The 15,804-nt window shown below is 38.7% G+C and overlaps 1 protein-coding gene across 1 annotated transcript; it reads left to right on the plus strand.

The window, feature by feature from the left end:
- The first annotated feature begins 13,679 nt into the window (after positions 1 to 13,679).
- On the plus strand, positions 13,680 to 15,804 carry LOC150084381 (cuticle protein 10.9-like). The gene is made up of 3 exons (XM_090375195.1): positions 13,680 to 13,804; positions 14,801 to 14,857; positions 15,192 to 15,804. Exons 1-3 carry the CDS (start codon positions 13,799 to 13,801, stop codon positions 15,543 to 15,545), a joined length of 417 nt encoding a protein of 138 aa, XP_090231321.1. The 5' UTR covers positions 13,680 to 13,798; the 3' UTR covers positions 15,546 to 15,804.

A 15,804-nucleotide genomic window follows, 5' to 3' on the forward strand; every position in this document is an offset into this window, starting at 1 on the left:
CGTGTTTGTAATGAGCAAAGGATTGGAAAGTGATCGCTGTTTAAAGGATTGTTTAGCACTGACCATGACATACTTGGGAGAATTGCTGGTGAGCAGATAGACAAGTCTATTGCAGAGGTAGATCCTGTAGATAGGTTAATATAAGTGGGAGATCCAGAATTTAGTATAGTTAGGTTGTTATTATTCATGAATGTTTCGATTAATTTGCCTCTTGTGTCAATCGCTGGCGACCCCCATAATGGATGGTGGCCATTAAAGTCACCAAGAAGGCAGATTGGAGATGGTAGTTGCATAACCAAATTATCAAGATCTGTATTTGAAAATGGTTGAGAAGGGGAAATATAAATAGAAGTTAGGGTAATTGATATACCGATTGAAATACGTGCTGCCACAGCTTCTAGACTAGTTTGTAACTGAATTTGCCTGGACGGTATGTTTGATTTTATAAGCACAGCTACTCCTCCGCGAGCAGGAGACTCCGAAATCCTGTCTTTTCTATATATTGTATAATTTGTAAATTTTGGTGAAGCTTCAGATGATAAGAAAGTTTCTTGTAGACATACTCCTATCGGATTGTATTGAATCAGTAAATCTTTTATGTCATCAGAATTGCTTCTTAGTCCTCTGCAGTTCCACTGTATGATATTAGACATTATTTGAGTTTAGTTGTGGTCGATTGTTCTGGCTGTTTTTTAGAAGTGGAGCATTTCGATCTGTCTTGCTTTATTTTATCTTTTTTCGGAAAATAGGGGCGTACGGAATCCATGGTGTCATTTGCATGGAGTTCCAAAATGGGCTCCCCATTATCTGAACGCTCATCTACTTCCATACTGTTGGTGGGAGTTTCCATTTTTTTTGAGCCTGTGTCAGATTTCCTTTGCTCTGTGTCATATGGGACCGATTCAGTATCACTAGGGATACTGATTGGGGTATTTGTAGCTTCGCTAGATTTATTTTGAGGATTTTCCTTTTTTGAATTTGAAAGAGTAGATTTAAGCCAATTAGTCATTGAGGTATTAGGCGGAATTGATACATCTGTTTGTGCTCCAGTAGATACATAGTTTCTAGTGCGAGCAGCGTAGGTTCGACTGCTAGGCATGCTCAACATAACTTGCCTACGTGCCTCAGGAAAAGAAACTTTATTTTCTATTTTATATTTTTGGATTTTTTTCCCTGTAATCCATAATTCGCAAGATTTGGAAAAGGCAGGGTGACTTCCCTTGCAGTTTGGACACGCAGCGGTTGCGGCCGAGCAATCAGCTTGAGTATGTTCTTTAGCTCCGCAGATGGGACAAATGGGGTCACCTCTACATGCCTGCTGTGAATGACCATATTTCTGGCATTTGAAGCAACGAACAGGATTCGGGATATATGGTCTAATACGACAATTCAAATAGCCAGCTTTGATTGAGGATGGTAAGTCTGGAGTACTGAATGTTAAAATGATGGTTCTAGTTGGAGTTAGATTCCCATCTTTTTTACTCATGATTCTTTTTACACTTGTTACCTTTTGACTACTAAGTTCTTGCAGTAGTTCTTCTTCGGAGACTGTAATTAGGTCCCACTCACTGATCACACCTCTTGATGAATTTAAGGTTCTGTGGGGAGTAACTGATACTGTCAGCCCCCCAAATGATGTTGTATTTAACAGCCGTTCAGAATGTTTTGAGGTGGCTGTTTCGATCAGGAGGTCTCCGGATTGTAGTCGCTTCACCATTTTTGGTGACCCTGCAATAGACTCTAAACACTTTTGTATCAAAAATGGTGATAACTTGCCTACAGGTTGGGCAGATAACGAATGTACCACCAAGAAATTCGGTATCTCATTTGGACATTTTGCTTCTGTTCGAAGCCTTTTTGGGTGAACAGAGTCATGGTCAATATCGGGAGTCTCTTGTCTTGAGCTCAATGGCTCTAAAGGGGGATAATTATTTGTATCCATGTTAGCTCCTTTTGGCCCTGGGGGTTTACCTTTACCACCCAGGTTACCGGCCCCGCCACGGGGAGGCAGGAGCAGTGCCGCTTGTGGCCAAGCGTATAGGTTAATATAGTTAGTAGGAGTACTAAATTAAAGAAAAAGGTTCTTTCCTTCTTCTGGGCTCACCTCTTAGTACTTTTAAGAAAATGAAGCTACTTAACGAAAAGGTTTAATAAGTAAGGGAGAAAGCAAAATAGAACCTAGTCGCTTACCAAAAAACGCTCTTTAAACGCACGAGAATCGCTTGGCCACGGAAACGCTTGGCACCCGGGGCCTGGTAGAGTGAGAACCTGGACTCGTCTGTCCATAGGACTGTATTCCACTGCTCTACGGTCCAGGATTCATGCTCCTTACACCATATTAATCGGCGTCTAGCATTTGTTGAGGTGATCAATTCCGTTGAACTTTTGAGATAATTCTGTTGAACTGTTGAGGTAATTCCGTTAAACATGTCATCTTGCATGCCCACTTTTGCAATTGTCTGTTGGAAGCCCAGTGCGCATATTTATAGAAGGTTCTATGACGTGTTGCATCATTGGACCTGTTTCTCCATCCATGGAGGGTGTCCGATATTAATGGTAGGGCAGTCTATAATCTTTATTGTATACAAAAGTGATATATACAATATGCTCTGCATAGCAGCAATGCCAGGAATTAATATTATTACCAACTTTCACTTCTCTCCATTAACTACTTTTCAAAAAATTGTTTTTAAGGAACCATTTTCTGGTACCTGAAAAATAACTTTGTATCTGATTATAGAATTATGAAATACTGTTGGGCTGATAATGGGATTCCAAAGGGGATTCAGAAACATCGTACGATCTAATTAGTTTAATCAAGTGTATTGGCTGTTGATTATTCTTGCGATTAACTTCTCATTTAGCAAGCAAGCATGAAACTTGATAATCAATCAGTTTAACGCGAGATCACAATATCACTTTTCCATGATTTAGCCAGCAGGGGAGATTCTGTAAAAGAAAAACTGAATTACGCAGTTTAACCACCAAAGTGACTTAACTGGCCGATCAGCTAAATGACCTACGTAGTACTCATTATTAAACACTGTCAAATAAGGCAGGAACGTTAATCCTTATCCTCTTTTAGTAGCAACTCGAGAAAATTATTTTACTTCTTGCAGACCTGATAACCTAAATTTTATATTTTAAAATTCTAAATTAATATTTTTAATCTCAAAAATAAATTCTTTGTTTGTACAATGTTTAAAGTAATAGGAAAAAATTGCAAATATATTCATTTTAGCGTATATTATATGCTTTTAATTATAAGGTGAACCACTGCCACCTTCGAACAACCAGTAATGTTTTAACATCATACATGCATTAAAAGTTGTTACGTTTCGTAACAGATGGTATTGGTATTGGTATTGTTATTTCTGGCGCAAGGGCTACTAGGGCCATATTGCGCCTATCAAAGGTATGGAGTTCAGACATTGTGATTATAGAATCATATCAGATGCGATCATATAGTTGTATCTCTTTGAGGAAGCAGAAAAATTCTTGAAGATTTGCATCATTGCCTATAATATGACGAAGTGTTAAAGGTTCTTGAAGATTTCGTATAATACTGAAAGAGGATATTCGGGCGTCAGTGTATAGTGTACAATCAATGAGAATGTGTTTGATTGTGAGAAAAGCGTTACAGTGCGTACACTTAGGAGGATCGTCTCCTGTGAGTAGATAAAGATGGGTGAGGTGACTGTGACCGATTCGCGCTCTGGACAGGAGCACTTCTTCCCTTCTGCTTGCACGGAAACTGGAAGTCCATAACTGTGGTTCAGATTTTATTTGCAGGAGCTTGTTCTGCGGTTGAGCTTGCCATAGAAGTGTCCACTGTTCCTTACATACATGTCTTATATAGGATCTGTAGTCAATGTATGGAACGTAGTAATTTGTAGATGTTATGTTGGATGATTGTTTTGCTGCATAATCCGCTTTTTCATTACCTGATATCCCCATGTGGCCTGGGATCCAACAAAAGATGACTACTTGCTGTTGCTCTTGGATATGCATCAGCCGAGATTTTATTATTGCTATTACAGGATGTGTTGGCGAGGAGGAATTTTGCAAGGCTATAAGTGCGCTCTGTGAGTCTGTATATATCACAGTTTTTTGGATTGACAGATGGAGGATATTTTCTAAGGCAAGATTGATGGCCCATAATTCTGCTGTGTAACTGCTGCATTCAGTGGGCAAGGAAACAGAGATGGTGTTATAGGGAAAGACAGCTGCAGCCCCGACTCCACTTTCAGACTTTGATCCATCAGTGTATACTTTTGTAAAATGTGGATAATTTTGTGTGTGAGCAGTATGAAGTTGCTGTATATTGATATTAGCAAGCGAATGTTTTCCCCAGTTTAGGAAATAGCTGTCACAGGATACTTTAATAGAATACCATGGAGGATCTGCACTGTTTGAATTTTTGAAGACTCTGTCAAGATGTATATTCCAGGTTTGCGATAATGCTTGCAATCTGATACCAGTAGGTTGAACTGCTCTAGGTTTGTTTCTATAGTGCATAGAGAACTGTGGATCATTAAGTATTGGCCGAATGGGGTGAGTAGATACACTTTGAATTTTAGCAGCATAATTTAGGAGTAACATCTTTCTCCTGAGTCTGAGGGGAGGTTCATGTGTTTCAATATAAAGGCTTTGTACTGGCGATGTTCTAAAAGCACCTACAGCAATCCTGAGGGCAGAATGTTGAATAGGGGCAAGTCGTGCTAACACGCTTTCCCTAGCAGAATCGTACACCGGGGCACCATAATCAAGGCGAGATCTGATTAGGGCTCTATATAAGTGAAGTAAGGTGCAACGATCTGCACCCCACGATGTAGAAGAGATAACTCTTAGTATGTTCATTTTTTTCTGGCAAACAGTCCGTAGATGATTAATGTGTTCTTTAAAGTTCAATTTATTGTCAAAAATCACACCAAGAAGAGGAACGTTGTTCACAACAGTGACAGGTTGGTTTCTTAGGTGTATTTCAGGATCTGGGTGCATCTTTCGTTTGTTACAAAAGTGAATGACACTAGATTTCTGATAGGATAGTCGGTAGCCATTCTGTGTCATCCATAGTTCGATATTATTTATTGATGTTTGAAGTTGCCTCTCAATATAACTCATGTTTTGTGAACTGCAAGAGACCGTCAGGTCATCAGCATAAAGGTATGAATTCACTGTATTGGGAATAACTTTAGTCAACTGGTTTATTCTTATTGCAAACAAAGTTGCACTAAGAACAGAGCCCTGAGGGACTCCTTCTTCTTGTATAAATGTTTTGGAAAGGACTTGCCGGTAGCGAACTTGAAAGGTCCTCTGCTGTAGGAAATTCTGTATGAAGTAAGGTAAGTGACCTCTCAGATCCAGGGAATGAAGATCTCTCAGTATGCCAAAACGCCAAGTGGTGTCAAATGCTTTCTCTATATCGAGACATGCCATGACGAGATGCTTATTTTGAATAAATGCATTCCTAATATTTGTTTCTGCTTTGATCATAAGATCCAGTGATGATCGGTTTTTCCTGAAACCAAATTGATTATCAGATATCATGTTTTGGGAATCAAGGCACCATGTCAGTCTACGGTGTATTATTTTTTCTAGGGTTTTACTTAAGCAGCTGGTGAGAGAAATGGGTCTATAATTATTAGGCATAGAGAGATCTTTCCCTGGTTTGGGTATTGCCAGTACAAAAGAGTGACGCCAGGAACTGGGGAATGACTGTTCCATGAAGATGCGATTATAGAATGTCAGAAGGGAAGATAGCGATTTATTATCTAGATGTTGTAGCATTATGTTGTATATTCCATCAGGGCCAGCAGCGCTGTTCCTTGCAGTGGATAGAGCCTCTTGAAGTTCTAGCATAGTGAGTGGTTGATTGTACGGTAGAGACGATTTGGTTCTGAAATTAAGCTGGAATTTTTCAGCTGAAGTCTTAATCTTCTGAAAAGATGGTTCGTATGCCGTTGATTGAGATAACTGTGCAAATACTGCGCCTAGGGCATCTGCAATCTCTGCAGGAGTAGACAGTTCTAGCCCATTCCAGGTGATAAGTGGGGAGGACAATGGGTGAAATTTTCCATTTAATTGCCTGATTTTTTTCCATATAATTCTGACGTCAGTATTTTTATTAATTTCAGTTGCGAATCTAATCCAAGAGTCTTTTTTTGCTTTCTTCCTAATATGTCGGGCCTTAGCTCTAAGTTTTTTGTAGTTTATCAGATTAGCAGTGGTAGGGTATTTGCGGAACAAGTTCCAAGCATGGTTTTTTTCTTTTTTTGCATTTCTACAGTCCTCATTCCACCAGTAGTTTCTGTTTCTACGGATGCTTGTCTGTGTTTGTGGAATGGCAATAGATGCAGCTACTAGGATCTGTTTTGTAATATGGTTGGCAGCCTTGTCAATTGGATGATATTCAATGGTCTGGTTGTCAAAGGATACGTGGGAAGCATATTTTGTCCAATCTGCCTTAGAAAATTTCCATTTTGTGCTGGTTTCTGAAGTTATGCAGAGTGAAGTTTGTATTTTACAGATTATTGGGTAGTGGTCACTACTGAGTGGATCGTCCAGAGCAGTCCACTCAATATTAGGAAAGAGGATAGGAGAGCAGATGGATAGGTCTACTGCAGAGACTGATCCGGTTGGGAGATGGAAATATGTTGGTGAGCCTGTATTTAATATGGTTAGATTTTGTCTGTCGACAAGCATTTCAATGAGCTGTCCTCGGGCGTCTATGTTCGGAGATCCCCACAATGGATTGTGTCCATTGAAATCGCCCAGTAAACAGAATGGGGTTGGCAGCTGCATAATGAGACTTTGAAGTTCTTGAAAGGTACAAGGATAACTGGGTGGCAGATAGATAGAAACTAGTGTTAGGCTAATGCCAATCGCTATTCGCGTGGCAACAGCTTCAATCGTAGTTTGTAGCGGAATGCATTTACAAGGGACTCGTGAATCTACGAGTATGGCTACCCCTCCATGAGCATTTGTGGTTGTAGGTCTGTCTTGCCGAAAGAGAGTATAATTTTTTATCGAGGGAGACAACTGAGGTGTTAAATATGTCTCTTGTAAGCAGATTCCAATTGGATTATGGTTCATGATTATTTCGTGGATGTCGTCAATATTGCTGCGAAAGCCTCTGCAATTCCATTGTACGATGTTTTTCATTGTTTGGATTTATATGAAGTAGCTGCATCTGTCTGTTTTTTGGAGATCTGTTTCAGGCGGTCAGCTTTCATTTTCTCTCTCTTTGAAAAAACAGGTCTGGTTTCTATTTCGTCTTCTGGATGAATTTCCAGAATGGTTTCATTTTCTTCTTGATTGCAAGCCTCATTTGTGTCCATAGCAGAAGAGGATTCAGCATGCTGTTTATTAATGGCGTCAGAATTTTCTCTTTGAGCAGGTCTTACGGAAGCTGAAGCAGCAGCAGGTGGTATCGTGACTGGAGTGTTACTAGATCTGGTTGAAGTCTGTTGCTTTGAGGACTGTGGTACTGAAGAGAGTATAGATCGTGCCCATTCAGAAATAGAAATGTTTGGTGGGATTGATGTTTCAGTCTGAACGGATATTGTGTGAAATCTTTTGGTAGCATCAGCATATGTATGTTTTGGTATCAGTTGTTGTATTTGTTTTCTTGCTTCTGAAAATGAGACTTTTTTTTCTACCTTGTATTTCTGGATTTTCTTTTCATACTTCCATTGGTCACATGTCTTAGAGAAGGCTGGGTGGTTGCCTTTGCAGTTAGGGCAGAGTGAGGACTGTGATTTGCAATCAGCTTGGGCATGCTCCTTCGAGCCACAGTTAGGGCATACCGCATCACTTCGACAGACTGTTTGAGAGTGTCCGAATTTCTGACATTTATAACATCTTAATGGGTTTGGAATATACGGGCGAATGCGGCAATTCAGATACCCAGCTTTCACCGATGTTGGTAGGTTTGGTGAACTAAATGTCAGTATGATGCTGCGAGTTTGGATAAGTTCTCCATCCTTCTTCAGCATAATTCTTTTCGCCTGTATGACCTTCTGATCTTGCAATTCATTTACAATTTCCTCCTCTGAGACATTCATTAAGTCCCATTCTGAGATGACACCTTTGGAGGTATTGAGTGTAGCATGTGGTGACACCGTGACTGGAATTCCACCAAATGTGGATATTTTCAGAAGGGAATCAGAGTGTTTGGAGCTGGTGGTCTCAACCAGTAGGTCGCCAGATTTAAGACGTCTCACCATTTTCGGGGAACCTGCTACACTTTCCAGACATTTCTGAATGAGAAATGGAGATAGATTGCCTATGGCTTGATTTGTTAAAGAATGCAAGATCAGAAACGTTGGATGTTCTATTCTGCAAGCATCCGTCTTCAGTCTCTTTCTGGTGTTTTTGTCATCATCGGGATGGTGCAAATCCATTGAATTAGGATTTGCTGTCTGGATCGGGGGAAAGTTGTCAAAATCCATGTTTTGCTCCTTTTGGCCCTGGGGGTTTGCTTTACCACCCAGGTTTCCGGCCCCGCCACGGGGAGGCAGGAGCAGTGCCACGAGGTGACCAAGCGGCTGTGTTAGTAGTTAGTACTAATAGAAAAGGAAACAGAAAGGTGATTTTCCTTTCTGGGCTTCTGCCTACCTCTTGTAGTGCGAGAGAGCTACTCTAATATATATAAATTAAGAAAACGGTGTTTGAAACTAAAATATAAACTGATTGCTTAAATTCTCTTTTTAGAAAACGCTTTCAGAGACGCACTATAATCGCTTGGCCACGGAACGCTTGGCACCCGGGGCCGTAACAGATGGTGCCAGGAACCAATAGATATCCCATGATGTGCGAGCAAACTATTTAATCATGCAAGAAGCCGCAAATAGTCAGCAGGATGCAGGTTCTCCACACCTCAGATAACAGGAATTCATTCTAAATTTCTTTGAAATATCCAAAGTTACTGGACAGTGGAAAGAAAGGGAAAACAGGTGGAAGATCTTTGAAGAGAGAATAAAGAAGTAACGTTATGGATGAGTTAGAAAGCCAGGAGAACCTTTTAAAGCCAGCGTGGACACGCGCTCGTTGCTGCCAAGACGGGACTCGAAACCGGGTCTATCAGGTTGGCAGTCCAATGTCGTAACCATTGGGCCATCGCACCAATTCTTCTTATTATTATTTGATAACTACCTTAGTAACCTTGCTCCAGTAATAACTTAACACTCCTGACGTCTCTAACTAGGATGTATTCTTTATTTGGAAAAGCCCAGATGTGGCAGTCTATACTCGTAACACACTGACACTGATTAAAAACACTCAATGAAGCCGTTATTAATTACTGTCTTTGTGCGTCCAGGTGGAACTTTTCCTGGTTTTCCTTTTTTGTGCAAAACGAAAAAAAAACGCAACGTAGTTATAATTAAATTATCTTTATTGCTTTCAAGCGTTGTTCACCCAGCTATTTTATGATCCACCTGGTGATCATTCATGTAGTTACACTTAATAGTAGGCAAAACATGTCATGTCAAGGTCTGGCGAATGTTGTTAAAACACAAATATGTAATTTATTATTCGCGTTTGATAACAATCGGACAACTGAAGAATGAATTGGTGTGAGAACTATCTCCTAAATCGGAATTCGAGTGCTCTTCTTTCTCTGCGCTTCAGGACCCGTCTTATTTTATAAAAATGCCACGAGAGATTGCTGATAAGAAACCGCAACTGAATTATATTAACATAGTAAACCTGTATTCGTAATTAAATGGAAGATATGCAAGGAAGTCTTTATACAAATCACTTCATTGAAAAGTACTGCCATCTATTAGAGCTAAGTGTAACTATTTAGCATACGTACTACTGGTACAATGGAAACCAGCAACCAAAAGTGAACTTGATACAAAAGAGTAAAAAAACAAATAGATGATAAAGAAATAATTCTAAAAGCTGTTTGGTTTAGAAGGAATTTAGGTATCTTCTCGCTATTAAATATATCCATTCGGCTTTCCTTCATCCTTTGAGCAGTTTTGTTTCCCCCTAAATTCAGGTTTTTCATCCAGCAACCCAACCATGATGACCTTCTGCCTCCGGCCATAGTTATTTAGGCACAGAACCAAACAAAGGAAACGACACTTCGCTGGAATGCCTTCATTAGCCAACTGAGATCCCTGCGATATTAACTGAGACACTTTTGGGTTTCAGTACGTGCCAATTTAGGTCTCTGCGTGTGCTCCGGAAAATGGAGTTGCGAAAGACCACTTTTCTTCCACGTACTGATTTATCGCGCAGAAGTTTAATGTTCTTCGGAGTGTGCAGTTCGTCCCACATTAAAAATAATATAATCCCCCATGACCTGTTAACCTTTCGCTACTTAAATATGGTCCCACTTTTTTAGAAGACACTAGAAGAATATTCATAAGGCAGGTGCTCTCTCTCTCACCTGCAGAATTTACAATGGTAATAAATTAGAACAAGATTTGTCAGTACACACACATCCAATCAAGTGTTTAGATGATGCTTTTAATTACATCAATAATAACAAAAATGATATTCCATACATATTATTGGGGATTATCCTAATTGCTTATTTCTTTCGATCTTTACTTCTTTTACGTTGTACTCAGAGGAGTGAGTAAATTGCAACTGTCTAACACTAAGAATAAAATAAATGCTTCAAACTCATAATGACTGATGTGCCTTAATTACTTAGATAGCAGGACAGAGGTCACAGAGTACTTATAAAAGCTATTTTTTTGCACGTGGGTTGGAGAAGACAAGAACTATTTAATATAAGAACAGTTTTATTGCTTAAATTTGAATAGTAGTAGTAGTAGTAGTAGTAGTAGTAGTAGTAGTAGTAGTGGCATGTGATGCAAGAAAGCAAATGTATGAGCTTATGCAGCATCAGCAAAAAAAAATCACACCATTCCCTCCAAATGCCTGTCCAGTTCCTCCTTAAATTTATTTAACCTATCAACTTCCACAACGACAGATGGAAGTTTGTTCCAGCAATTAACTACCCGCTGGCTAAAGGCAAATTTCCGCACATCCAATCTACATCTGTCTTTTCTTAATTTGAATTTATGCCCCCTTAGGTTCGTAATCTGAACAAGTGGAAGGATCCCATCAGAATTCAGCGTGCTCATCCCATTCAAGGCCTTATATACCTCAAACAGATCACCGCGCAGGTGCCTAGTCTCCAGCCACTGCAATTTGCAGAACTTAAGCCTCTCTTGGTAAGAGGATCCCTTCATTCCCCTCACCAATCTTGTTGCCCTTCTCTGTACACGCTCAAGTAAATCTACATCCTTCCTAAAATGAGGCCTCCAGACCTGTACGCGGTACTCAAGGCGTGGCCTGACCATTGCCTTATACAGAGGGAAATCACCTCTTTCTCCCTGCTAGCAAAATTCCTAGAACCTTAAATAAAAAATTTAAAAAAAGCCATAATATGATCGATCGATCGACAGACAATACACACAGCGGAATATTGCCTTAGATGCTAATATGCTAACTATAAATAACAGTAACTGTAGTAAAGAGAAAAACAACAGGTAGCTGAAGGTCATTCATTAAGTTTACTGGCTGCTTAATACTCACACTATGAAGTTAGGGCGGAGAGGATAGCCTAGTAAATGACCTTGAACCCCTTTTTGCCTTCCTCCTTACTATAGACTTGTGGAAACGTTATTTTGGGGTTTCATCGCATTCTGGTCCCTTTGTTTTAAAGATACAAACGGTAATCGCAGGGAAAAAGTTCAACTTGAACCGTTTCTTGACTGAAATGAAGCGAGGAATTTTTATGTTTTTTTTTTTTTTCAACGGGGGTTAAAGGGTAGCATGGTTTTCTCCCTGAAACTCAGGTTTTTCTTCCAGCAAACAGCAAACCGACTTCGTAATGTTTTACAGTAGCGTTTCCCTGAGGTTTCCGTGTCTGCGATTTGCTACATAAATTTCAGATAAAATGTATTTTATAGTGTGCTGGGAGTATCTAAACGTACACTTATATAGCGTCGATATGTTTGGGGTCCACCACATTGTACCCCTAAAATCGGGGATCCGCAATGTCCAATGTTACGACGAGCTGATTTAAAAAGTACACATTTTTCCACAAACTAGACAGAACGATTTTTCAATTCGTCTCTCCATTTCTGTCTCTGACCCACCTTGCGCAATGTTCCACGATGATTCGATGGTGCACACCCGCTTGATAAGAGCATATTTAGGAGAAAATATCAATTAGCTTGTATTTACCGACATTAAAGATATCTCTTCATTCATTTCCTTTGAGTAGGTGAAAAGAATGGCGACCTACCAACTTTAATTTACTTATTCTGATTCCTAAGTAGTGGTCGTGTAACCAATTCGATTCTTGAATGGACCCAAGTTCTGCACAATGTCTCAAATTCTGTATTCAGTATTCACTTGTGTGACAATTTCTTCCAACTTTCCCTTCAACATCGATCCATTCAACCGAAAGTTCTGCATCCTCGTTGGACTTTTGGGTAGTATCGTTGATATAATCATCGTCCTCCACACACCGGGTGGGAAAGACCTGAATTCGAATTCCGTCAATAAACAGAGGAAATTTCATGGATCTTTTTCACAACGTGGCTGATTTAGTCGGTCTCAAACGAGGGTAACGTGATTTTTTTTCTCCTGGACAGAATAATCATCCAGTAAACCAAATCGACCACAGAATCAATGCAATTTGCAGACATAATATATACGGCGCAATATGGCCTAAGTTGCTGTGCGCCTAAAACCCTACAACAACAAAAACATCGTCCTACTTGAACACCAAAATAATGCACTTTCAGTTTCTTCGTATTTCATTTTTCTTTCTCATACAGTTTGATTAAATGTAGCCGATTTCAGAACGAATTTTGCTTCCTTTTGGAAATTGGACACGTGAAGACGGGGTCCTATTTCTTTTCCAGAGCAACTGTATTTCTGTTGTTGATGTTGTTGCTTTCAGTATTGGGCCGAAATAACTAAGGCTATGAGGTGTATCAAAATTGCACTCTAACCATTAGACGATTGTATAATATTCTTATGCTCGCTCTCTCTGCACCCAGATCTGCTAATCGGAAAACAACTCCTCTTAGAAACACAACGATCTCTGTCCTTAACGAAACTCAGGATACAGTTATTTGGCGAAAGACAGTTTAAAAAATAATAATAATAACGGAAGTAGAAAGCATTGTATCTTCCGGTTTTGTCTTTTACTTCCTTCCGGTCAGATAATGACAGGAATAAAAGTGAAAAGTCTTCCTCAAAGGGGAGATATCTCTTGATCTAACAATTTTCGGATAAAAAAAATACCGGACATCAGAAATTCCAGGACAACCAACGAAAGATGACAAATGTATTCATGTGCGTGCGTTCTCATTAGCATTCGGTGAGCGTATTTTTCGGAGTAGAGCAAACTCAGTTGTGATTTGTATGCTCTCCATTGCCTCTTTACAATGCATTAGTTTCTTCTTATGCAGACCAAGTGGCTCAAAGAAAGAGGAGGCGTTACCCATCTTCGCCGACAGTCATAATTCTAAACAGTAGTCTCATCGTGAACCCATAGAAGAACACTAGCCTTGGGGAGGGAAAAATTTTGTCCCAAGGCCACGTGTGTTCCCTGTTTCGATCCATCTGTCACCAACCACTTCCTAGTGGATCATAAACTTAATCCGTAGACACTTTCTTCTGATGAAATCCCCATGTTTTGCATATCTTTTGATGTGATCTACTTTTTGACGTGCAAGAGTATATAAGGATGCAATTTCAAGTGAACTTCACTTCACTTTTCTCTCACTGAACTGCCCTACTCACTGCTGTCATCATGCAGGTAAGTTTTCTACGTCTGGCTCAAAAGTGTGCATTTTTTAAAACTGCATAGTTCTTTATATATATGTTATATTGATATTAACTTCATTCTAAGTTATTTTATTCTATAATGATCCGAATAACTTCTCATTGTTGAAATCAGTTAATAATTGTCATATGATTGTTGCATAAGTTCAACAATCATATGACAATTATTGGTCGTATTGTTAACTGATTCGACAATTAAAATAAAATAATTGTTATATTCACATAATTTACATTATCTTCGATTTTATTCGTTTGAAAGAATCACTAAAAAATTAATATAAACTGCCAATTTATTACGCTGAGCAACGAATTATTTTTAAAAGTTTTATAAGAATATAAAGATTTATTTTTATAAGTATATAAAAAAATTGTATGATTTTTTAGGTTTTATAAATTAAATTTTATAGTTACGTACCATTTTCTAACCTTTACATTCATTTATGACAAGGAAACAGGTTGCTACTAAACAATTAAATTAAATTAAATTAAATTAAATTAAATAAATAAATAATATCGCTGTCAGATCATTGCAGTCTTAGATTCTCATTTTATCTGAATTAAAGGAGAAACTTTATACGTAATACTGGCCTCTTGTAAGCCATTAATGGGTATATAATAAAGTTTATGTTATTTATTTTATTTTTTATTCTCCTTTGCAGATTAATGTAATCACATGATTAATGGTAATCAATTATTCCATTTGTTTTATAAACGCTAATTGGTAGCTTGGACTATTCGCAACAGATGGCAGCACTAACGATTTGGTAGATTCCTACTGTTATTTTCAAAATCGGGATTTAAATGTTTTTTTTTAATTTTTTTTTATAAAAATCCCAAACACGAAAGGTATCAAAACCTACGTACTTAGTACCATGTATGGGTTGAAGGAGTTGGGGGGGGGGGGAGATGTTTAAATTTTAGAAAATATTGAACGATTTAGTTACTAATAGTTATATTTTTATTATTCTAGGCTCTTATCCTCCTGGCTGCTCTGGTCGCTACTGTCTCTGCACAATATATCCGACCTGTAAGTCATGACAAACTTCAAAAATAAAAATAAAAATACCTCATTCTTTTTTAAAATATTTTATAATCTTAAAAAGCTTTATTTAAATTTAAATATTTTATAATCTTAAAAAAATTATAAAATTTATTCAAATTTAAGAATTTTATTTTTTAAAGGGCTTATTCAAATTACAACTTTTCTCATGATTTTCAAAATTTTACTAAAATTTTAAATCAACATAGAGATTAAAAATATACTCTTCTGCTCTTTGATTCCTTCACCCTATATTTGCTAACTCTGCCTAACTACTCAGTATTATACTGTGCCCCCTAATAATGCGAAATTAATTTCTTAGGACCTCTACTACAGACCGGACGAGACGCCCAAACCCTATGCCTTCAGTTACCAGGCTGACGCTGAATTCGGTACCAGTTCCCGCCAGGAGGTCGCCGATGGCTCCGGTAGGGTTGAGGGATCATACACCGTGATCAATGAAGATGGTAGTCAACGAGTGGTACAGTACGTTGCCGAACCCGAGTTGGGATTCCGTGCCCACGTCCAAACCAATGAGCAAGGTACCGCCAACCAGAATCCAGCTGATGTTGTTGTTGAATCCACCGCTGTTGATGTTCCCTACGAACAACAAAGACTCGCCCCAGAAGCTCCATACGTACCCAGGCCTTACAGATACAGGCCGTACGCATATTAATTGACTCTGTCTTCTAGTGTTATCGTGTAGTATACTGGATAAGGAATAGCTTGGAAAAAATGGTTTGAAAAAAAATGAAAACAATCCCAGTTTTTGTATACTTTTGCTAAGAGTGAACAGCAGGTTGTGTGAAAACTATCTTGATTAGTGGTGTTTTGTGTGCTACGCCATCTATTTCTTCAGGTTCATAATCTCTTTCTGTATCTATTTGCTTTAACAAATGAAAATTCATTTACTGCCCATTCTGTGAAATGATTTC

This window comes from Mastigoproctus giganteus, chromosome 6, assembly GCF_048544385.1.
Source record: "Mastigoproctus giganteus isolate SK-2022 chromosome 6, ASM4854438v1, whole genome shotgun sequence".
Lineage (NCBI taxonomy): Eukaryota > Metazoa > Arthropoda > Arachnida > Uropygi > Thelyphonidae > Mastigoproctus > Mastigoproctus giganteus.

Excerpts from the sequence above, each read along its gene's own strand:
- LOC150084381 (XM_090375195.1), top strand. Across the intron at positions 14,858-15,191 it reads CTGCACAATATATCCGACCT|GACCTCTACTACAGACCGGA; the intron begins GTAAGTCATGAC and ends TTAATTTCTTAG.